The sequence below is a fragment of the Rhagoletis zephyria genome, unplaced genomic scaffold, assembly GCF_001687245.7.
Source record: "Rhagoletis zephyria isolate East Lansing unplaced genomic scaffold, Rhagoletis_zephyria_1.1 Rzeph_scaffold_00128, whole genome shotgun sequence".
NCBI lineage: Eukaryota > Metazoa > Arthropoda > Insecta > Diptera > Tephritidae > Rhagoletis > Rhagoletis zephyria.
Genome location: NW_016157212.1, coordinates 95995 through 120612, shown reverse-complemented (window position 1 = coordinate 120612; position 24618 = coordinate 95995). Strand labels below are relative to the sequence as shown.

The window sequence follows — 24618 nt, the reverse complement described above, 5'->3', positions numbered from 1 at the left end:
AATATTAAATTACAAAATCCCAAAAGTATGAGTACTTAATCTAATTGAATATTTTATGAGTATGCATGCACTTGCACACATGAAGAATTGCAGAGTGCTTGCACAGGCAATAATTAAATAATTCCATTGTCAAATGTTCAATTTGCTCAATGAAAAGAAGCATTTTTTTTAACAGTAAATTGATTTATTCATTGTAAAATATTTTTCAAATTTTCATTTCAAATACAAGGCTAAGCAGGAAAGACAAAGTGTACGATTGATTGCATACAACTTGTTAGTGTGTGTTTATAAAGCAATTAAGAGAAATATATCGTTACTTCACTTGCATAGTANCTACCATTTTCGAAACAAGGGATTGCATTCTTGCCCTTTCTCTGTCCTTCGTAAATGCAACCTTTTGTAAGGGAGTGTCAAACCGCAGCTGTCAATAATTATCTAACCTTGTATTATTGAATCATGGTACTGCATGAAAATAATTCACTTGTCTGAACGCTGCTCGCTTCTCTCCTGCCTCAACTGCTGGCGAAACCCACAATTCGCAATACCACTTGCACCTCACTTCAATCACTCGGATGACTATTTGGAGCATAAAATGTTGCTGAGTATATTTTATTTTTTATTTTTTCATTACTTTTAGTAGCTTTCAACACTCAGCAACAAGTTGTTTTTGCTTTTGTTGCAAAATTAATTGCTTAGAAGTTTTTGCTACACTACACAATGCTTACGTTTGTAAAATGTCAAGCGTTTGAGAATTTATACAAATTTAAATTGAAGTGTGTAAATATGAATTTTTGTGTGTGTGTGTAAGGGATTAAATTTACAAAGAGAATGTGTGTATGCTTAGGAATATTGCCATTTAAGGCTGGTAATGGCTTTGAGAGTTGGAAAAATTTCATTTTATTTATTAACCGAAGGGAAGGTTGGAATAGGGACAATAACGAGTAGACAATTTTTATGTACAAACTAGTAACTAATACCGGCTGGTTTCACCCCATGTTTTTATAAAAATATGAAAAATAATTCAAAGCTGATATATTTTATATTTTGCGGCTATTTTTTAAGCGAGTTAAGGTATTTAGACCGCTTAACACTATGAAATTACAAATTCTCACACTAAAATTAATTGGCATAGTACATGAGGAATGCGCCAAGCAAAGAGTTTACTGGCAGGCTTTATCAAGAAGCTTAATTAACCACCCAAACGAGAGGGGTCGCAATTCTAACAGGTATCCTTTACCTTCTAACTTTATTTTCCGGTCTGAGAGATGAGAAGCGTTTTTTTTTTTTTTTTGTCAATAAAACCATTTCTTTGGCGAAGATCTTAAAATATTGGCTGGAGCAGAGTTAAATTTGTATTGCGTCATTATTATTTCCTGTAAATTTTCCTATACTAAAAAGAAAAAAATGGATCAGATGGCCTGATACTCTGACCATGCTATACAAAGAAATGAGCGCAAAAAACTCCTGAACATTTTCAACATGCGTTACGGAAAAATTTTTTATTGGTCATTTTCTAACGATGAAGAAATTTGCTGTTACGAAAACACAAAGCAAACACTTTTCACAAAAATTACAAAAGAGTAACTAATAGTTACTAAAAAAAACAAAAAAAAAAACACCTTGGAACACACCCAAAAGCTCGTCATTCTTGCCTTGCGCCGCCCTTTAACGTTACAAGCACAAAAGAAAATGCGTTCTAATATCGGCATAATGGTGGCCTAAATAATGACCACAATATGTGGCCAAAGAAAAGTAAATAAATGAACACACAGCAGCCCAAGCATACAGTATTGTGCCATAAAAAGTTGCCAGAATACAAAAAGTGCCAGACGCAAGAGGGATCGATGCAATTTCAGAGAATGAATGAAAAACAAAAAAAAAAAATAATATATATCCTTAAAGAATGCAAAAGAAAGTGGGAAAAAGTGCGTGTGTATACAATGACCCAGCAGCGCAACCTCTTGTTGCACTCCCAACTCCCAAGAAATCACGGTTCTAAAATAATATATTGCTTTAAAAGGGGAAGCTAAGGACAAACAAAAAAGTAGCTGCTTGGTTGAGGGAGGTTTTGATAAATACCACTTGCATACATTTAATTTTGAGATAGGTGTTTGCAACACTTTTCGGCGCATATATTATTGGTCTATTGTAAAGCGTATTTGTCTTTGGGAACGCCTCCATAATCAATTTGTGTGAGAATTACAAAATTGCTTGCATTTTAATGACACGCATTATTTACGTGCCAGTTTATACTAATGTATTATTTATTTGCGCAGTATTTTCGAAATAGTACAACTTAGACTAAGTGCACAATTAGGAAATACTAATATATTGCGTATATTTCAATCAATAGAGTTCCAGAAATAGTTCCAGTTCCAGTTCCAGTACCGGTTAAAGCGGTATATTAGCACGATTTGTTATTTTTACTTTTTTGAGTATATCTTTTTTAAGTTTTCATTTCAAGACAATATCGCGAAGAAATCTTCTTCTTTATGCAAAACGTAAGATAATGCAATGTGAAAGATAAGTGTGCCACCATTTTTGTCCAAAAACACGTTTTTGTTGAAAAATTTAGCAACTCGTAAGATTTGCTCACCTATTGATTTTCAAATACTCGCAATGTTTTTCATGGAAATTAAAAACTTTTTAATCAGAATTTGTTCTTGAATTCCAAGTATGCATTTTTATAGCTCATTAGATTTTAGTATAAAAATGTGCAGATTTGAAGTGGCTATTTTGTAGTAGTTGAGTTTTAAACATTTTTTTTGGGCACGGTTCTACGCATTTTCTTCCATATAAATATGCGCGATTTTTTTATAAAATAAGAAATAACAAATATTTTTAAAACGGTATTGCCAAATAAATTTTCGAAATAATTAAAAGAACTAGAGGTACGATATAACAAAACGGTGGCAAAACAGAGAGTAAATCCAATAGGGCCAATAAACCTCTTTAATCTGTGAAAGCAAAGCCCTTGCAACTAAATTATGGTCACGAAAAACAAATTTCATAAATTTGACTATAGTACCATAAAGGCTTTCCTGAGTAAAAAAAAGAAAGCTGAAAAAGTATTAGTTTGCTAAGTCAAAGTGAAAAGAAATCTGAGTCACGCTTTTAAATATGGTATTCTCTAATAAAAAGCAATTTATCGATTACTTTCCATAATACTTTCCATAATATAATAAACAACTTTAAAAACAATCAAAACCTATGAAAAAATAGTAACAGATAATTTCAATAAATAACCGATGAATTTATGAAATTATACAAAACAAAATTTTATTTAACAATCGATAGCTTTAAAAAATCGATAACGTTTCAGAAATTCACATCCAATATAGATTTCTCCAATCACAATAAATTTTTAGTTACCTTACATTTTTTATTTTAACTCTTTCAAAATTTGGAACAATTATTTTCTAAACAAAATCTTAATCGTAATTTTAATTATAAATATTTTGAAAGTAAAATGTTTACGTCATCAGTGAATCGACATTTTTTCCAATTCTTTGTTACTCCTTTTAAGTTTTTTTGTAATAAATTTGTCATGCATAATTTTGAATAAATTTTTTTTTATTCTTTAGCTATTTCGAGAAGTTTCATCTTTTCCATTTCTTACTTTTTTCTAAATTTTTTCTCGTAAATTGTATGTATGTACGATTGCTAGTAAACAAATAGCGACGCAATATTTTAACAAGTTTTTGCTATTTTTCTTTTGTTTATTTAATGTTTATTATTTTCGTTTATAAAAGAATAGCTCACAATCTAACAAAAACCATTATGTAAAATTTCAAACTGTGTACAATATTTATTAAAAATCTTTAAAGTTTTACCCCCGATTTCACCTGTAATTTAAGTAAAAATTGTATTTTTATCTACTGTTGGTTTTCACAAGAAATTCAAATTACAAACAAAAAAAAAATTTAATTAAATTGCTTGGGTGAATTTGGCTATTACAATTTTTCAGAATTTAAAACAAATAAATTTTTCGTTTAAAAATATTATTTTTACATTTTACATCTTTTTATTTGCAACATCTACAATATGTTAATAGGGAACCTCGCGCGCGGATTTTACATTAGTTTACAATTTTCGTATGTATTTGTTGAAATTTTAGACATTTTGACTTTGCTCCGATGTAAAAAAAAAAAACAAACTCGAGTTTGAAAAAATTAAGCATGTCAAAGTTTTATTAACACCCTGCTAGACTTACAATATTTTGTAGAAAAGTGAAAAAATAATTTTTTTTTAATTGCTACTATTTTTTAAAGTTTAAAAAAAAATTCTTTTGTCTCTCAAATCAGTACCGTGGTCAGACACCAGAACTCAATTGAAAAGAATTCTTAAAAAAAATTAAAATTTTTTTCGTACAGATTTCACAAACGGTAAAGGACCTTAATAATAAGTAAATGTATTTTCATATTAGTTTTAGGTGAAAATTTAATACACATTATATTCAATACCCACTATCTGTAATTTTCACAAAAACTACTTTCTGATATTAGAACCCATCTGGGATTTACCTGTCATCACTAATGCAATTTAATAGTAAATTCTTCTATCAAGCTTTAAACAACGTCTGCATTAACAACACCAATGACAGTTAAGTCTTAGATGATTTTTTTTTTTTTATCAGAATCTCATTTTGCTGAAAAGTGCAGATAGAGGGTATTGAATATAAGTCCTCGATATGTATAGTAATATATGAAAATATTGCAGTTTTTAGTACTTACAATATATATTTTCTACAGGATATCTTGAATTCACCTTACTGCATTTTCCAAATTTTTCTTTTCTTATTTTTTTTTTCACGCACAGTTGGTCTCCAGCAACCCCAACCAGCGGAACTGGCGCGGAATTTTCATCGCCTTATTGGTGATAATCATTGTACTGGCATTAATTGTTACATCAGTGGTAAGTGCGATTGCTGGAAATATAAGAAAACACTAGTTTATATGTGTGTATTTATGTCGAAAGATAATTGTAAAAATGTAAATAGTTGTAAAAAAAAACCTCCTGAAAATGCATGTCACTAAAGTATTATTGAAATTTGAAAAAATATGAGTGTCTGTCGAGTGTCTTTGTATCCGACCAGTATTAGGCTTACGAAAATGTAAAAATTCTACATCACACTCATCTTATAATTTTGAAAAAATTATGCTTCTTTGCAATTGATTTAATGTTTTATAATTTTGCCAAAAACTTTATGTGACAAAAACTATTTTTTTTTTTATAAATTTCCAAACCGATATAAAGTCAGTAATATTCCATTTCAAGCACTTAAGCCCACTGATTTTTAATGTGACCCACCCTAATGTGTAATTATGTAAATATGCCTTGACCTGCGCACGTCTGTTGTACATACATATTTTTCAGCTTGTTTCAGTTTTTCCCATTCAGTTTTTATGTATTTTTGTGTAATTTGTTGCATACTTCACGGCTGCTAAACTTTTATTTAATTTAATTTTTCATTATTTTTGTTTTAGTCTAGTCACATTATTATATTTCTTCCATTCGTATATATGTATGCTATGCACACAATATACATTTGTCTGTGTATGTATGCCTACTTATTTCGCCTCATGTACTCGTATTTTGCGCAATTCTTGTTGTTGTCATCCCGCCAATGCCAATTTTCGTGTAAATTTGATGTCATATATTTTCCCATTTTTCCTATATTTTTTGTGTCTCGTGGTGGTCGTGTGTCCCCCCGGTATTTTTGTGCTTTTTTTCTTTCTTCTTTGTCTGGGTTTTCTCTTATAGAAAACAACATATAAAATTTCTGCATTTATCAAAAAAGGTACTACTCACACCACCCGATGAGGGGCCGCGCGTCAAGGGACAACGCATCAAGCTGCAGGACATTGTGGATGGACTCTTTATGCCACAGCGAACCAATGGTACATGGATAAATGGTGAGTATGAAAATGAAGCTTAAGTTGTATTTTATGTATGTATATTTGAAAAAAAATAAAATAAAATAAAGTTGGTTGAAAACGGCTTAGCAAGTTGAGGGATAAAATCGTGTAGATCGCCAGAAACTTTAACCCTTAATAATAATGACTGATTTTATGCACATAGAGGAAAGTCAGCACTAGCGATGCTAACTCTGTCAAAGCCAATTCCCCAAATTTCTGAAAAAAAAAATTCTTATATTTTCAATCACATTTCCCCAAAACAATTTTCTTTAGTTACACTGTTCGCTGAATCTGAAAACCCATATAATCTCGCCGCCTGATAGAATCTTGATTAAAGAGAAAAGGTAGATCGTAAAAATTCCGAATATCTGAAGAGACCCTTAACCGATCGAAACAAATCTTCTAAATATCATTTTTTTTTTTTTACAAAAGAATACGCGTATTATTTTTTCTATTTAGAAACATATCGCCGTAAGACTTCAGGCCAATGAGTATCTCATCCTTCCCACTCAAGACGTTGGAGAGGCTAGTTCGAAACAGGATTTCCTGGGAGAGACTAATGTTCTCTCAGCACGGATATATGAAGGGCAGATCCATGGAATATGCCCTGCATTCTGTTGGTAAGGTTATAGAAGAGTCTCTGGAAACCAAAGGCTTCGCAGTAGGGGCCTTTAATAACCTGTTACCCGCGGCGATTGTAAATGCCCTAAGCAAGCTCGGAGTTGAGACCAACCTGGTTGCTCTTATCTCACGCATTCTCTGCGACAGAACTGTCATTTCTGCGTGGGGGAGTGCCTATCTATGGCGTAAGCTGGGGTTCTCTCGCCTTTTCTCTGGGCATTATCATAAATAACATCCTGGAGGAGATGTAATGGAAAACTGTCGGGCGATCGCTTATGCCAATGATGGGGCACTTATTATCAGAGATAAGTTTCTGAACAATCTGTACGATCTTATGCAGCGATACCTAAATTTTGGTCACAAACTAATCTCCAATTGTAAGCTCGCTATTAATCCTGGCAAGACGGAGCTAGTCTTCTTCACCAGGAGATACAAGGTGCCTGATGATCAGCTCCTCTCGATCGGTGTCACTCCACTTGTGCTGTCTGATAAAGTCAAATGCTTGGGAGTGATTGTTGACAGAAAACGAATGTGAGAACCAAATATTGAGGAGCGAGTGAGGAAAGCATCGGTTGTCATTTACTGTTGTAAAAGCGCTACTGGAAAGAAATGGGGTCTCGGCAGCAAAATACCGGTGAATATCTTCATAGATAGGTCGAAGCTTCATGACAGAGTCAAAGGAGGTGTCTTCTGTGAGGAACTAATCTTAGATATTAAATTTAGGCTACCGGATTTCTTTAGCGTATTTCAGGCAGAGGTAGCTGCCATTGAAGAAGCAGCCGATTGGTTACGAACTTGTGTAATATCGTTTATAGAGATAAATATCTACTCTGACAGCCAAGCGGCGCGCTAAGCCCCGGCGTTCAGGGCCCTGGGATCGCTGTGACTTCGTGATCTCGACTAGGAGAAGTGTTTCGAAGATTAAAAGATCCCAAAGATCAATTAGGTCCCAGTACATCCTGTGTATAGTGCCTACATATCTAATCATGTACATAAGAGGAGATCATTAATTTAATATTTTAAACGGGATTTTTCTAAAAAATTAATTATTTCATTCAAAAGCACTGACTTATCAAACTGACCTCGTCAATCATCAGTATTATTTACATACATATACATATGTATGTACATAGATTTGTATTTCCTTCTTTTCAAATTCGAAAACTTTTTATTGCAGGTGAGGAATTTCTATATCAGGATCATTGGGGACGAATTGTGTTATTAAATGCAACCAGTCTTACCGAAAGAGTGCTCATGTCAAATGTAACGTATGTAAGTATGCAAATGGTGACAAAATAGAAAACAAAATAAAATAAATTTAAATTAAATAAAAAGTGATTATGCCATGTTTGCACTAGGCATTGAAATGGCCTTGAAAACGTATTTAATGACAACTGACGTAAGGGCCAGGTATTTTTATGCCTAATGGTGGATTTCCACTGGACTTTAAATGGGAGAAATTTTAATGACAAAGTTGGATATTGAAATACATTCGGGCCATTACGTTAAAAAAATAATTATCATTATTTATTTCCTTATAATATGTATAAATCAGGCATAATATAAAAAAGTGAAAAGGTATTATTTTTGAACTGAATCATTATATTTATAATGCAATCGTTAATACATTCTCATTACAAATTAAAAAAAAAATAAATCATAACAGTTTTTATTTCATAAAAAAGTGAAAAAGTATTATTTTTGCATAGAATCAATATATTATTTCAATACCATCGTTAATACATTAAAAACTTTACATAAAAAATCATAAAGCTTTTTATTGGAAATAAATCGGTATATTTTTCATATTTTTTTAATTAAAAAAGAAATCATAAAATTGTTCAATGCATAAAAAAGTGAAGAAGTATAATTTTTCCATTATTTTTGCAATACCATCGTTTATACAATCTCTTTAAAAATTAAAAAAAAAATATAATTGATTAGCTGCGCTTGATGGTGTGGGCTTACCACATGAAAAAGTGGGAAAATNTGACGCCTTTAGACTATTTTTTGTGGGGCTACGTCAAGTCTAAAGTCTACAGAAATAAGCCAGCAACTATTCCAGCTTTGGAAGACAACATTTCCGAAGAAATTCGGGCTATTCCGGCCGAAATGCTCGAAAAAGTTGCCCAAAATTGGACTTTCCGAATGGACCACCTAAGACGCAGCCGCGGTCAACATTTAAATGAAATTATCTTCAAAAAGTAAATGTCATGGACCAATCTAACGTTTCAAATAAAGAACCGATGAGATTTTGCAAACTTTATGCGTTTTTTTTTAAAAAAAAAGTTATCAAGCTCTTAAAAAATCACCCGTTATTTACAAAACTATCGGTCATTCAATCTCATTAAAAACATCATACAATTTTTTATGGCAATAAATTAGTATATTTTTTTAAATTTAAAAAAATAAATGACATCATTTTTATTGCATAAAGCAGTGAAAAAGTATTATTTTTGCATCGAATCATCATATTTATAATAAAATCTATACTATCTCTTTAAAAATTTTATTTAAAAAATCATATAATTTTTTATGGCAATAAATTGATATATTTTTTAACTTTTTAAAAAATTAAATATCACAGTGAAATTTTTATGACATACAAAAAGTGAGAAGATATTATTTTTGCATCGAATCGTCATGTTTACAAAACAATCGGTTATAGAGTTTCATTAAACATTTTATTTAAAAAATCATAAAATTTTTTATGGCAATAAATTGGTATGTATACTTTTTTATTAAAAAAAAAAAAAACAAACATGAAATCTTGTATGGCATAAAATTGTGAAAAAGTATTACTTTTGCATGGAATCATCATATTTACAATACAGTTAATACAATCTCATTAAAAATTTTATTTAAAAAATCTTTAATTTTTGTATGGCAAAAACTGGTTTAGTTTTTTAGATTTTTTTTGGTCGTTTAAAATTTTTTAATCTTCTTTGAATTTTTGTTTTTTAATTAGCTTCCGAAAATGAATTTTTTTCTAGGATAAAGAGATTAGTAAATATATGTACCAATATAATAGGTTTTTTAATTGTAAAAGGAGTTATTTTTAGAATTTGGATTTCAAATATGTATTCTGCTAACCAAAATCCATAGTAGCTTTCCTTCACATGACTGAATGATTTCCTTTTTTGCTATACTAAATATTTAAAGCTGTTGAAAAAAATTTTCTCGCATACGAAAGTTGTCAATGCTAATAAAATTTTAGTCGCTTAGTCTGAGTTTGGATCAAAAAGTTGGCTCGGTATTTTAGTTCAAACCTCAAAACCAAAATCCTAGATCTTTCAATGCTAGAAAGAAAAACATAGCCAACTTTTGAATTCTGGCAACAAATTTGGATTCAGCGAACAAGTCAATGTTCGCCGGAAAAGTTTTTTTCCTGCAAAGCTGTGTTATTTATAAGTATTTAATGCATTCTGATGTGATGTGCGCTTTGCGGTTGTAAACCATCGAACCTACATAAATACGTACTTTAATTGAAAGCAAATTTATTATTTTTGCCTATATTTTCTTGCACTTAACTAAAAGCAAATGAATAATTAATGAATTTTTCAAAAAAAAAACAAATTACCGTGTAGTAAAATATACAGCAATTAGTGCTTTTGAAACACCTCGATTTTTCCAAAGACCCGCAAATGCAGTTATATAATTTACGAGCTTCAAAGCATTTTAAAACACATCAAAATGAGAAATGCCACGTAGTAAAAATACGCAGTAAATTTAATTACATTTAATGTGTGTTTGTATTAATTTTATGTCACTCATATAAAAATGCGCATGCATATACATTAGGGTGCATCACCAAAAAAACAACTTGCGTTTTTGCACCGGAATTACAAAACTTATTATATTTTAAGACTTCTGGCAAAATATTTCGTAAGAATATTAAGTTTTATGTGTGCTAGACCGATTTGAAAATACCATCAAAAATCGCATTATTTTAATTCCGTTAATAAAATTTTTAAACATTTTTATGCAGACCTTTCAAGCTTAAACACTTTTATCATCTTAGGTGATTTTTTAGAAAATATACCAAAATGTAAACTATTGTTGTTTTCCCAAAACAGTTTTTAATACAAAACAGCCTCAGGCTCAATAAGATGAAAACAAAAACTGTTATAAGACCATTGAATAACAAATGACAAAAAAAAAATATTTTTAAAATTAATTGTATATATAAAAAAAACTAGACTTTTGGAGCTATTTACAAAACTATACAGCTTACGGAAATCTTAATGTTTTTCCGAAATATTTTGGCGGCAGTAATAAAATACAAGACATGCATATTATATTTTCGATGAACAAACAGCACCGATTTTTTTTTTTTTTTGTTTGTAGAGTGATGCACCCTAATGTATAAATATACAGATGGAATATATGGAAATATATTTTTGTCCATTAGAATAACCATTTAAATACATATGCAAGAACTTTGTTGGTGAGTAAATTTTTCTCATTAATTTATCTTTCCAGAAAACACTTGCACCATATACTTTTACTATATCAGCTGATAAACGTTACATTTTATTGGCGCAAAATGTTGTCAAGCTTTTCCGGTATTCATTTTTGGCTCAATATACAATCTTCGATGTACAAACGAGGTGAGTAGCTTTAACGAAATAATCTATCTGTACATATAATAAAATTGTAACAGGACGATGTCTGTACATTATAGATATTTAAGAAAAATTAGTATGGGCGGTCTTTAATAGAGCAACAGAAGCCAAGTCAACAATTTTTAGAATTTTTATCTATCTGTCTGTATGTTTGTACGCGCTTCACTCGAAGAATAATGCAGCTTTAACCGATGTAATGCTAGAGTTCTAACTTAAAACATATAGAAAGATAAAATTTGGAGAGTTGCCACGTGTTTGAAAATTGCAGTTTAAGTAAAATTATAAGATAAAGTGAATATTGCAATATGGCTCCCAAAATAAAGAGGTTTAAGAAAGCTTACAGGCGAAAATATATATATTGAAGGTTGCCACCTGTTTAAAATTTTGTATTAAATTTAATTGATAAGATAAATTAAATATTACAATATGGGTATCAAAAAGAAGAGGTTTAGGAATATTTACTGCCGAAAATATTTTTGAGGAGGGTTGCCACTTGTTTGAAAAATTTTATCAAATTAAATTGATAGAATATTACAATACGGATATCAAACAGCACGACAGTACTTATAAGACACTCACGCCGGAATTAGCTAGTCATAAATTAAATAAAGTTCTCCTAATCCTCACGAGGAGCCCGAAGTAACTTTTTGCTGAACCTTCTTAAGATCTTGTGATTGTGCACTATGCTTTCAATTTCTTCCTAATTACGCAAGCTCTGACAAAAATCACTAACCGGCAGGACCATTCCACCAGCATGCCTTCTCATTAAGCAGTCGCCGGTTATTATTATTACCACTTGCCAACAAAGTAGTGGAAGTTCTAGACGAATGAGTGAGTCAGACAAAAAAAAAAAAAGAGTCCAACTAAGCAAGAAAAACTGAACCAAATTAACTTTGGCTCTGAGGGAAGAAGAATAGGTGGGGAAAATTCCTTAGGAATTTTAAAATGTAACTAATAATTTCCAAACGTAAAAATGTTTTAAAGGAACTTTTACTTTCCATACCTAAGCGAATTCGAAATAAAGTGGTAGCGTTAGTACAAAAACAAAAACTTACAAGTATTTTGTTTTTGCTTTCGGTACACAAATATCAAATTTCAGCTTTTCTTCGCTTAAAGCAGAAAAGGAATTTAAAATTCTAACAATATTACTTTCGCGCCCACTCGTTAGAAGTTTTGACATCTTTGCACCGAGGCGAATTAAAGCAGCTGTTAATAGCTAGCAACACCACTTTTAAAGTCTGACATAAATTTTGGTAAATATTTTTCGACTTCAGTTTCGAGCATTAACCCTTTTGTTCGGACTTTTCCAGGATGTAAGCACAAACATAATTTTAAAATATTTGAAATTGAAAAAAGCCAATATGTGTAAATCAAAAAAAAAAAACATTGTATATCATATATATATATTGGAAAATATGTATCCCAATAAAATTTTATAGTTGGGCATATTTGATCTATCCATATTTCTCACACATATACCAGAAAATTTCTGTAGCCAATAAAAATTATAAGTTATATTTCATGTAAAAATTTCATAATGACATATTGCAGATGATGCAACAAAATACAAAAACAGTTTGGACTTTTTAAAAAACATGTTTAAATAGATTTAAGAGATTAGGAGTCTTACAAACATGCTGTGGTACAATAGTGTCCCTGGGCGATCGAAAGTGTTAAGACTGAAGCAGAAGTTATGGTCATGTTTACCAAGCTCATAAAAACGTAGCTTTGCCTATTATTAATACCAAAAAATAAAAATTACGGTTTAATATCTGCTCGAAAAATACCAGATCGATTTTTACTGGCTAAGTTTATACTAGCAATCGATCTGCTTTGTGAATAGAAATTCTGTAGTGAGTTAAAAACTCAAATTAACTATCTAATATTTTAAGTATAGAATCACAATAACGGCTTTTCTTTTTTAAATCAGACAAAAATATCTACTTAAAAAAAAAATATTACGATTAGCAGTGAAAGCTGCCTAAGCATGAAATATCTCTTGAATTTTATTTAATTTCAATTCATATCTATGCATGTAAGTGTACTTGGAAAGTGTGCTACAGCTGGCGAGTTCAGCTGTCCGTACCGCTGTCATTTCCTTCGCTTGGCTATTTCCGTACTTTCGTTTTCACTACCCGTTTATTGGCAAATCCTACCCGTACAAACAAAAAAAAAAATTCTACAAACTGTTGCCAAACAATGCTTTCCCCTACTCATTCCATATCAACTTTCTTTTTTTGTTATACTTTCCAATTTCTCTATTTCTATTTCTGTTTCTATTTTTAGTGAAAGCATCAAGTTGAAAATCGATGCGCACAGCGATGAGTGGCCCTATCTACACTATGCTCGCTTCGTGTCCACCCAAGCAGTTGGCAATGACAATGCAACCACCTCCGCGCCAACCACCGCCGGAAATGCGCTGGTGCTGGTCTACAACTATGACATCTACTACTGCCAAGGGCCGCGCTCCACCCATCATGTGCATCGTATAACGCGCGACGCTGTGCCTGGCATCGTCTATAATGGCATACCAGATTGGCTCTATGAAGGTGAGTTTGTTTGCAAGCGGCTGTAGATGGGGAGGGGGCTTTTAACTGACCAGTCAAGCTTCTAAGTGCCTTTTTTTTCGTTGGTTCACTTGTTCGTTGGTTGGTTGGTTCATTTCAATTCATTCATTCACTGATTGCGCGTTCGATTAAATTGCTTTAAATCGAAAATTGAATTTCCGTTCTTCACTTTCAATCTATATTCTCTTTCTATACCTCCGCGCGAAAACACACCTGCTGCTTGCTGTCGTCCACTGACCACCGCCGGCGGTTGGCTACTTGGCATTCAAATCGCATATGTGCCAAATGTTTGAACCCGACGACTATAAATCGTAATTGGAATTTCAAATATACATACGACGCCAACCCCAATGTCCGCTTGCCTCGCCTGCTTACAACTTTGACTTACATCTCTGCTGGTGTTGCTGTTGCTGGTGCTGCTGCCTTGCAGAGGAAATCCTGCACTCGAATAATGCAATTTGGCTCTCGAAGAATGGACACTTAATGCTTTACGGTGCGTTCAATGATTCGTTAGTGCAGGAGCAGCATTTCGCTTGGTATGGCACGACAAGTGGTGGCAATCCGAATGCGTATCTCTATCCGGAAATCAGATCATTAAGGTGAGTGGAAATGTAACAGGATTGCATTGAATTTCAAATTTTGTCGAATATGCAGAAATGTAGAGCGCATAAATGGGATGTACAATGGATGGTAAAGTGGGTAAAGAACTCGATATAACGTAAAATGAAAAGATTGAAAAAAGATTACATATTTCGGATACTCTTCGACTGATTATGTCTTCGAGCTAAAATATCTACCTTAGCACTAAAATCATTCGAGCTCAAGAAGCTTTTCTCAAATGGCCAAAAAAAACTCCATATGCCACAGAAAATTTTGTGCAAGAGTTATGGGAAATAAATTTAACTCGTCCGTCCACCAAACTTCACCCTCTTTCTGTATGTGGATTTAGGTCCTTCTAGAGCCGATAGCTGCCTAGCATTTACGGTTTAGCTACCTTGGTTCAGTGATGCATAACTCCGTCAACTCGATAGTTCGTTGGTTGGTTAGTTGATTTGGAATGTAATGACAAATCACCAATTAGTACTACGTGCCTGCGGTTTAAAACCAAAACTGGCATTTAGGAAGCTGTCTGACATAGATCCACTGAGTGGAGTTTAGGGACTTAACTTATTCTGGTGGATTCATTTCTCAATTCCATTAGACTTAGAGAAAGCTTGCCAGACCCTAGGAAAGGCTTTCCCAGAAACACTATCCCGGACCAACGGAGGGCATCGCTTCTGCGACAGAAAACGTTATAGCTTAGCGCCGTTCTAGTCGCATGTGTGCCTAAGGACCAGTGTCTTGTGCGCTTTGTCTCTAGACGACTGCCTCCTGGGTCTTTTTTTTACAATGAAGCCCATTTTAGGCAGTACGAAGACCACGGACTTCTACAAACTCTGTATGATTTGATTTTTTCCCAACTTTAGTTGGCATTGGCGAAACCTTTCTCAAAAAATTGGTGTTTAATGCAAATCAGAATAATAAGTACATCTTTTTCCCTTTGAATATCAACAGCCAGCCCGTAACCGTTTAGCTCGTCAGCCCATAAATGATGTATTCCCTGCATGCGGATCAACTCCACGCTATGTTTGCAGGCCAAAGCCATAACGTTCTTTTACATCATTTTTCTAGACCAGAAGTAGTCCCCACAGAGCCAAGGATACGAAAAAATAGCAATGTTTGTTCTCGGTCCTTCTCTGGGCGCCTTCCTAACCTTAGATATTCTGAAGCATCCTCCTCCCGAGAAGTTAAAGTTCTTCTTTTTCTTATTCAGCACCACAACCGTTTGTCGGTGTGTGCCGAGACTCTAAAACAAAATTTTGCCAATTACCTCTCTCCTTTCCGAATTTGCGAGAGTTGTTCATCCTGAGTGCAGGCAGGTCCTTCTGCACTTAACCTACCATTCTATTTGTGGACGCTCTTGATTTCTTTGTCCCCCCATGATTGCCGAGTCGAAGGATTTTTTCGCTGGAGTGTCGTTTTCTAAGCGTACAAAATAGCTAAGCCAGCGCAATCGTTGTATCTGCATACGCTTAACTAAGTACATGTCGGACGATGTGGCCTGTCCAGTCACGGGCTCATCTCTGCCGGCTTTTTTGCAGGAAAGTGGAGCCAATACGGAATACGATTGACACTTGGTGTGATGGGAATGGGCTCATCGCTAACCCAACCAGAATCAGTGTTGTGATCTTTACTAAAAGGAGAAGGTCGGATGGTTCCATTCCCCTCACCTCTAAACGAGTCACAATTCAGACTTCTCCCAAAGTGAAGTAGCTAAGAGTAATTCTAGATACAAAACTATCGAGGAAATCTCACGTGGAACAAAAGACCTCCAAAGCATTGACAGCATTTAGGCAATGTAAACAGGTTCTGGCAAAACGTGGAGTCTGTCACCAAAGGGAATCCTGTGGATTTATACCTCTATGATCAGTTCCATAATCAGCTATGCGTAAGTGGTATGGTGTAGCAGACTCCCAGTCAATAGCGTGGGAAATGTCACAGGATAATACGCCGCCACTACCCTTGTTGAAGAGATTCTATAGTGTTGAATTCCTTTAGGCTTAATGTTGGTTTAATACCAGCACTGAGCCCAGACTTTTTTAGGGCAACTTTTTGTGCTTCTGCCCCGCTTTATCAAGAATTAGGTATGACGCGTTTGGCCGCGATGTGTTGAGAGATGAACACCTGAGCTCTTTGACACCCAAGAATCTGCTTAGGTTTATTAATCGTGCAGACTTAAAACAGATTAAAGGGACAATCCAATTAACGGCATGTAAACTGATTGCTATTTTCTGCTAGCGTTGTTTTGTGCCAACAACAAAAAAGTACATGTCGTTAAAAAGCTCGTTCGTCATCCCATCTTCTTCGGTACTCGGACGAACTTCCTGTCCTGTCAATTAACTCAATGAAGTCCGTCGTCATCCCATTTACCAAAAGAAGGAATGTCAACTTGCCCAAACCCAAATTGAGTGGGACAGAGATTGAGTTCTCACTGAAGACGAAAGATTTAGGCGTAATACTAGGAAAGGTACTAAACTGCAACTCACATCAGACGGCGGTTACCAATAAATCCACAAAGGCCCCAAGGTACAACTTGCGGAATATCCCCGTAACTACTTTACTGGTCATTCAGTACAGTGTTAAACGCGATTTCCACCTATGCGGCAACGTCACTCTGGGTAAGTTCCAGCGCCTGGTTTGTGTGGTCCATGCGCACGTGTCCGACAGAGACGCTTGGAGTCATCTTAGGCATACCGTCTCTAGCTACGCTTATAGAGAAAGAAGCTCGGTGGAGTGCTATAATACTGCCGAACCTAAGTAGCTTGAAAATTGGGGACTTAAGGGGTCATTTGGGTGTCCTAAAACTATTCAGAAATGATCCCGTAGTAAAATTCGCAGACACAATGCTGCCGAAGCTGACCTTAATAAATCCCTACAAGGCAATATCAAGTTTGGTACACTGATGGTTCTATACTTGAGGATTGGAAACACTGGGGCTGGCGTGTATTGATCTTTCAAAAGAGCAACCCGATGAGCATATACCCATAAAAATCATGTAGTAGACAGTTGCAAAAACTAGTAATCAACAACAGAGTAACGTTGTGGTGCGTTCCGTGCCATGAGGGCTTCGATGGCAAAGAAAGGGACCACACTCTACCGAAATTCTGTACACAACGGAGTCAGATCGGTCCTCAGCCTTTTTTTGGTGCAACCAGAGGATACAAAGCAGAGTCCCTAAGGATAGGAGGACTTGCAAATTACAACCCAATAGCGCAGACAAGGGCCAAAGGCAGTCCAAAACAATAATAATTCCCTCTCGTGAAGTCTCTGATCGGCTGCTAACTCATAGTAGAGAGGGCTTAAGAACTCTCACCGGACAGCAGACTAAGGTACCATCGACACGAAATCGGACTCTTTGAGGAGACGAACTGCAGAATTTGTGGGCTATACCTATTATGTGATTGCCGCGTATAACTCGACTTAGAGCTATACACCTTGGAGAACGATTGTTATTTCCATCCATCTGAGACATGATACCCTCCAAAGAGCATAATTTCATTAATAGCCCAAGGTTGTAGTGACCCATTTCTAATGACGCATGCCTTAAAATATATACTTATAATTGGCAAACATAAAAACAAAATAAACACTTAATATACTCTTCCAACTAACCTATCCTTTTGGACAACCTCCTCAATTTTATTTACTCAGTTTACTGGATCTTGTAAAAGCTTCTAAATACATGATATGTAATTGCAAAGCAATTAATACCAACAACCCTACATACATATTTAGTATGGAGTTGATAACGGGTTGCATATACAAGTGGACATGTGTCACTAGTTGGAAAATCGTAATTTGATAAGCTTGGATTATTAAAATTCAATTACATGTATGTAAATTGCAGATGTGTTGAAGAACTATAATAGATAACGGAATGTAGACGACATTTTCACACATGACCAGCAATTTTAAGCGTGCATGCCAAAAGCTGATAAAATTTTCGTGAGCAAATATAAATGTGTATATATACGTCTATACATAAATACTGTACGAAGAACCCATTGAAAACACATTTGAATGCAATTAGTGTTTATGAGCAATTAATAGTGAAAATCATATCCTGACTAAGTATGTACATTAGGGTGGTCCAAAAAAAAAGTAAAGTCGGAATTTGAATGCTCTCACCCCCTAGAATTGTTCTACGTTCTATGTTTCTCAAAGCGCTCAAAGTATTCCATGTATTTTTATGGCAAAAAAAAAAAACAACTTTTCGTCGAAATGGTATGCAAATCTTGAAAATCAATATTTTTCGGTTCTGTTCAGAAGACTTCCAGTAACAATATCCAATTGTTTATTTAACCATTTTTTCTTAAACTAAAGATTTTTTATTGGTTCGCCCATTACCTATAAAAATCGTTAAATAAACAATTGGGTATTAGTATAGGGAATCTCCTGTAGAGAAATGTAAATATTTTTTGATTTCAAAATAAATAAAAAAGGGGTATATTTTTTGGTATAGAACAATCCTAGGGGGTGAGAGCATAATAATTCCGACTAATTTTTCTCATACATTTTTGGGCCACCCTAATGTACACACATTTGTATGTGTATGTGTGTAGGTTAGTAAATTCACGTCTGAAATTGGCAAAACTAAATAAAATTTATAAGGTTATGGGCATGTGAGCACAATTAACTATGCGAGTATGTACCCTGCAGGGAAAATCCGAACTAGTGAATCAAATTTATAGTTCAGCGCTAGTGTTTTATTTGCAAAAATGAACCAGTCCAATAGTAACTAGATCCCCACTATTCGAAAAGCAGTGAAATTTCGTACTTTTATAAAGTTATTTTATTTTACTTTTAAACACTACATATAGCTGGCTAAGATTAAAAGGCTGCTAAGTCCACTTTTGGTAAAAAATTTAGAATTGGTGCGGAACATAAAAAAGGGACGCAGAACGAACTATGTCGATCTTATTTTTCGAATTAAGAAATAGTTCGGGACTATACGTAAATGTACATATATACATAAACCCTAGATCTAATCAATACCTTTTTCATACAAAATATGTCGATAAAAATATATCAACACGTTAATAGGTTTGGAAGCGGAACACCGCTCCAGGAAGGACAATACCGCCCTGTATGCATGCAAGACGGCTATAGGAAAAAAATGGGGAATAAAACCACATATAGTACACTGGATGTATACGACTGTGATAAGAACCATCCCATTTTACGGGATCACTGTATGATGACGTGCGCTTAACAACACTCTGTCCAGAGCAAAGGTCGAACGGGTGCAGAAGACGACGACCAAGCTCGTTATGCCCACTACACCCGCCAAATCTCTGGAAATAATGTTAAATCTTCCACCTGTAGATCTCTATGACAAATTTCGGGCCGGCTGCAGTACGGTCAGGTTAAATACGATCCAGCCGTGGGGAGACCTCAGCTTCGGATACGCAAAAGTACTTGAAACTCTTCCGGACAATCTACGATAAATAGATTATATCACTCCTCTACTCTGTTTAGACAACAAATTCTCCATAAGACTTAAACCCAGGGTCTACGACTATATACAGATGGTTCCAAGCTTAACAAAGGAATGGGTGACGGGAATCACTCTGACGAACTCGCTCTAAACCTCAGTTTTCGCTGAACGCACTATTGAAGCGTTTTCAAGCAGAGCTAAACGCCATAATGGTGGCAGCTCGGTAGCTCGTAATTTCCGCCCCGCCAGGATGGCCCATCGCTATCTATTCTGACAACCAGACTGCTATCAAATCTCTTAAATATAACGAAACAACGTCCAAAGTAGCCATAGAATGCAGCAATACTCTTAACCTGGCTGGCATCAAAATGCTCCTTGCCTGTTTTATGGGTCCTTGGACGCAGGGACATTCCTGGCGACTGCCTAGCCGAGGAGGAGGTCGCTAGGAGGGGAACGGAAATATCTGAAGTAAATTCTGCTCAGAATGCGAGCATACTTCTAACCTCCTGCAAAAACACAGATTAAAGGTTGAACTCATCGAGGAGGTAAATACCAGGTGGGCTCTGGAAACCACCTGCCATACTAGCAGGCAAATTTTGCCAAAGATTGATGTAAGAGTAGTAGTCGGGGTAATCACCGGACACTGTCTGATGGGCACACACGGAAAAAGGTTAGGATATCCCACCAACGTTTTTTTTTCGCACTTGCAGGGACGAGAAAGAGGCGGAGAGCATCGAACACTATTTCTGCCATTGCCCCGCCCTGGCCCTTCTGGCTTGTTTCGCGGACTTAAGCTCGGCGAACGTCCTCGACTTTTTGTGCTATATAAAACGCACTCGGTGGTTCAATTACTAAGAAACAAATGGCTTCGGCCAGTGAGATCACAACGGGCTTTTCCAGCCTACGTGTGCTCTGTTCTCTGCGCGGGGCAGCCACTCTAACATAACCTAACCTAACATTTCAGCCTAATATGTACCTCAGTATTCAGTGAAATAAAATAAAAATAAAAAATTTTGTAAATATTTTAGCCTACCTAGTACTTCAGAGTTCTATAAAATTAATATTTTGGAAACACATGGTGAAAATTTGCCTTTAAAAATTTCTATAAATTAACCGGATGTCAAGAAAATTAAGAAAAAAATAAAATAAAATAAAAACTTTTTAATATACAACGCTTTTATAGATGGACTAAAAATTAGAAAATAATATTTGTTTCGATAACTTTTGACTTTGAAATATTCATTATAAACCATTTATGATATTGTAAACGAAAACCGTGGAGCGTATGCAATACAAAGCACTAGATTTAGTTGACAATAGTCAAACCTAATAACATAGACCTAAAATTTCTACAGAGAAAGCCCAAATTTGGGATCAATTTTAAGCGGTTGTTATTCATATTTCCACATACATACATAAATTACCCTTCATATCAACTCAGGTCTATTACATGCGCCCCACGCTTTTCATTTTCAATCTCATAAATTGGTTATAGTGACTTTTGCTCGAATTTCGAAGTCAAAATCTATCAAAACAAATTCTATGGGGCTGAGAAATATTATTTTCTAATTTCTAAGTCCATTTATAAAAGCGTTGTATATTAAAAAGTTTTTTTTTTAATTTTATTTATTTTCTACTTTTTGGTATTGTCTGTAAAAAATTTTGCCATAGATATTAAAATAATTCAACTTGCAGGGAAAGAGAACAGAAGGCAATGCAAGCAAAATGTTGTTTGCTCACGTTTAGTATAAACATACATACATATAGCAGCAGTTAATTTCATTTAAAGAAATGACGTGTCGTCCATTTCCGCTGCAGCGTATGTGAATAGTGCATATATTTAGGCGCAGTATTAAGCTTCTTCTGGCGGGGCGACATCTAGAGTCTTTTAGTTGCATCTCTTTGATATGATGCCTACAACGAGGTTGATATCTAGACTAGGTTGATATCTAGAATTTGCCATAAATAGCTTTGCTACATTTATAGTATAAATGGTGGTCTGGACACACAACATTGTAAGTTGATAAAAGCATTGTAATAAAGCGAAAATTAAGGGGTAAAACTGTTTCTAATTTCAACATGTTGGAAACCAATGAAAAAATTTGTTCTTTTTGAATCGATTAATTTAAATAATTATCATAAGTTAAAAGTTAGTTGGCAACCCTATTAAAAATACGCCGGAATGAAGATGAAGATACCATATTTTGAGTGCATATTCACTATGTATACATACATACATACCTACATAAAAAAAAACAAAATACATAAATGCTCGGTGAAATTATAAAGACAAAAAAACAAAACAAAAACATGGCAACCCACAACTAAAATATTTTCGGATTAAAGTTCTCAAAAATACTTTTAATTTGATATCTATATTAAATTGTTTTAGTTAAATTTTTTAGAATAGAAAATAAGTGCCAACCTCACACTAATATCCTAAGAACTTTTGTTAGTACCCATAAATATTAATATTGTATCCTAACACCCTAAATAAAAATTAAATAAATATACGAGGGAAAGTAGATGGAAACACTATTCAAAAATATTTCTGAAATGGTGATTTTTAAACTTCCATTCGATACCCATATATTATGCTTTATTTTATTTGTAACCAATTTCGAACAAGTGGTAACCTTATAAGAACATTCATCAAAATCATTACAGAGTAAGCTCATTTAAATGTGATATGTACATTGTACATATGTATAGACACGGAAGTAAATATTTAATATATACGGAATGGGAAGAAGAAATCACAAACATCCAACCAGTGTTGCCATTTTAGCCGTTTTCCGGCTAGATTTAGCCGGTTGCGATAGCAAACAGCCGGTAAAATCTCGATATAGCCGGCAGCCGTTTTGCAGAAAAAAATTAGCCGTTTTTAGCCGATTTTTTTAATTGGCTTTTTTTTCTTAAATTTCAAATATGTATATATGTTTCCATTTTTGACTAAGCGACCCAAAATCTGTTAGAAATGGCTACTAGACTTATCGTGGAGAAAATTTTCATGTCAGGCAGGGTTGTATAAAACTCGATTTCACTTATTTTTACTTTAAACGAAGAAGGGATTTTCTTCATAAAATGTTTGTTATAAATGTCTTAATTTTAAGTGTTTAGTTTTATTCGCAAACTTAGAAAATAAGAAATTGTTTCACTGTTAAGACTCTATAGATGCGTTTGTGTTTGGATATAGTGCCGACAAACAGAATAAATATTACATGTAGATATTGTCTTCCCAGATAGCGCATTTTCAATTCTGCCTAAATTAAAAAACATAATTTTTGCCCACTCCCAAAGGTTTAAGGTAATGGAAAAATTCATATTTTCAAGCACTATGTACACATATATATTTTTTTAAACAAAGGTTTTTGCTGAGAACTTATTCAAATTCCAAAAACCGAATGCCAACTTGAATTAAAGGACCCAACACTGAAGTGAGTCAAAATGAAAATAAAAGAGCACAAATTTTTATGTAAAGCAAAACTCGCTGACCGGTCATCTAAATTTGAGATCTGCAGTCTTGTGGTATCATATTTTACATCAGAATTGAAGGGATTTCTGAAAAATCTCACCAGTTCTTTTGTGTAACTGTGATTTTGCATGCCTTGTCAACATATGGCCTCGGTTGATGTTAACTTAAGGTCGTTGTTTTACTGCCTTAAAATTGAAGGGGAATTTTTACAGCGTTTTTTATGTTTATTGGTTTCTATTTGAGTGTATTGAAGATCGGTTAGTCTGAAAAGGCCTTGTAGGGAAGATAATAGGTTTGTTCGTCGAAATTCCAGCGAGAATTATCACTCAAAATATCAGATAGTAATAGTAATAAATAGTTTTCTTCGGAGTACCTTTCAAATCATTGGAATTAACAAAATTAATTAAGTAAACAAGTATTAACTTACATTTTTCATTTTAATATCGCTCCAGTTTGTAAATTTTTAAATTTAACGAAATTGGTTACTCAAATTATCGTCGACAAAAAATCTAACCATGTGCCACAATCATATCTTTTTCCTAATTGCAGATTCTTTCTGGCAAAATTTTTTCCGGCTCGAATTTGTAACTTCTCTCCAAGAAATAGTCTTTTTAATCGTGATTTATTTAAATAAAATATGTGAAATTTAGTTGAAACATTTTAGCCGTTTTTAGCCGGTTTTATTTGCCAATTTAGCCGGTTCATCCAAAAAGTTCTGGCAACACTGCATCCAACCCAAAATCATTAAAGACCGGCCCTTAAATAAATAGCTTTTCGTTTATAGCTTCACGTCATTAACTATGGAAAGAAGGACCTAAGGCTGGACATTTAGGCAAAAGTTGGCCTACACACACATTCGTGCATTAAGTATACGAAAGATATATTTAGCTACATAATTACCGTTCACTATAGCTCAGGGCTTTTATTTATTTGCAACACCTGGCTGCCACAAGCTTTCTTCACACATCAATAAACGCTAGCGCAGAGTCATTTGGTAGCAGCGGCGTTATTGTTGAAGTCAACAGTTACATAAATGCTTACCGTTGCTCGTTGGCTAAAGGAAACTAATTCACACATTCCAGATGTGAAGATGAAGATGAAGATGAAGATGAAGATGAAGATGAAGATGAAGATGAGGATGAAGATGAAGATGAAGATGAAGATGAAGATGAAGATGAAGATGAAGATGAAGATGAAGATGAAGATGAAAGATGAAGATGAAGATGAAGATGAAGATGAAGATGATGAAGATGAAGATGAAGATGAAGATGATGAAGATGAAGATGAAGATGAAGATGAAGATGAAGATGAAGATGAAGATGAAGATGAAGATGAAGATGAAGATGAAGATGAAGATGAAGATGAAGATGAAGAT

The 24618-nt window shown here is 34.2% G+C and overlaps 1 protein-coding gene across 1 annotated transcript in view; it reads left to right on the top strand.

The window, feature by feature from the left end:
* Positions 1-24618, top strand: part of Dpp10 (Dipeptidyl peptidase 10) — a 127292-nt gene that overhangs the window by 85283 nt on the left and 17391 nt on the right. The window contains exons 3-8 of the mRNA XM_017637139.1: positions 4819-4914; positions 5801-5915; positions 7717-7811; positions 11022-11149; positions 13451-13713; positions 14162-14330. Coding sequence (XP_017492628.1) covers positions 4819-4914; positions 5801-5915; positions 7717-7811; positions 11022-11149; positions 13451-13713; positions 14162-14330 — 866 coding nt within the window. The remainder of the gene's footprint in view (positions 1-4818; positions 4915-5800; positions 5916-7716; positions 7812-11021; positions 11150-13450; positions 13714-14161; positions 14331-24618) is intronic.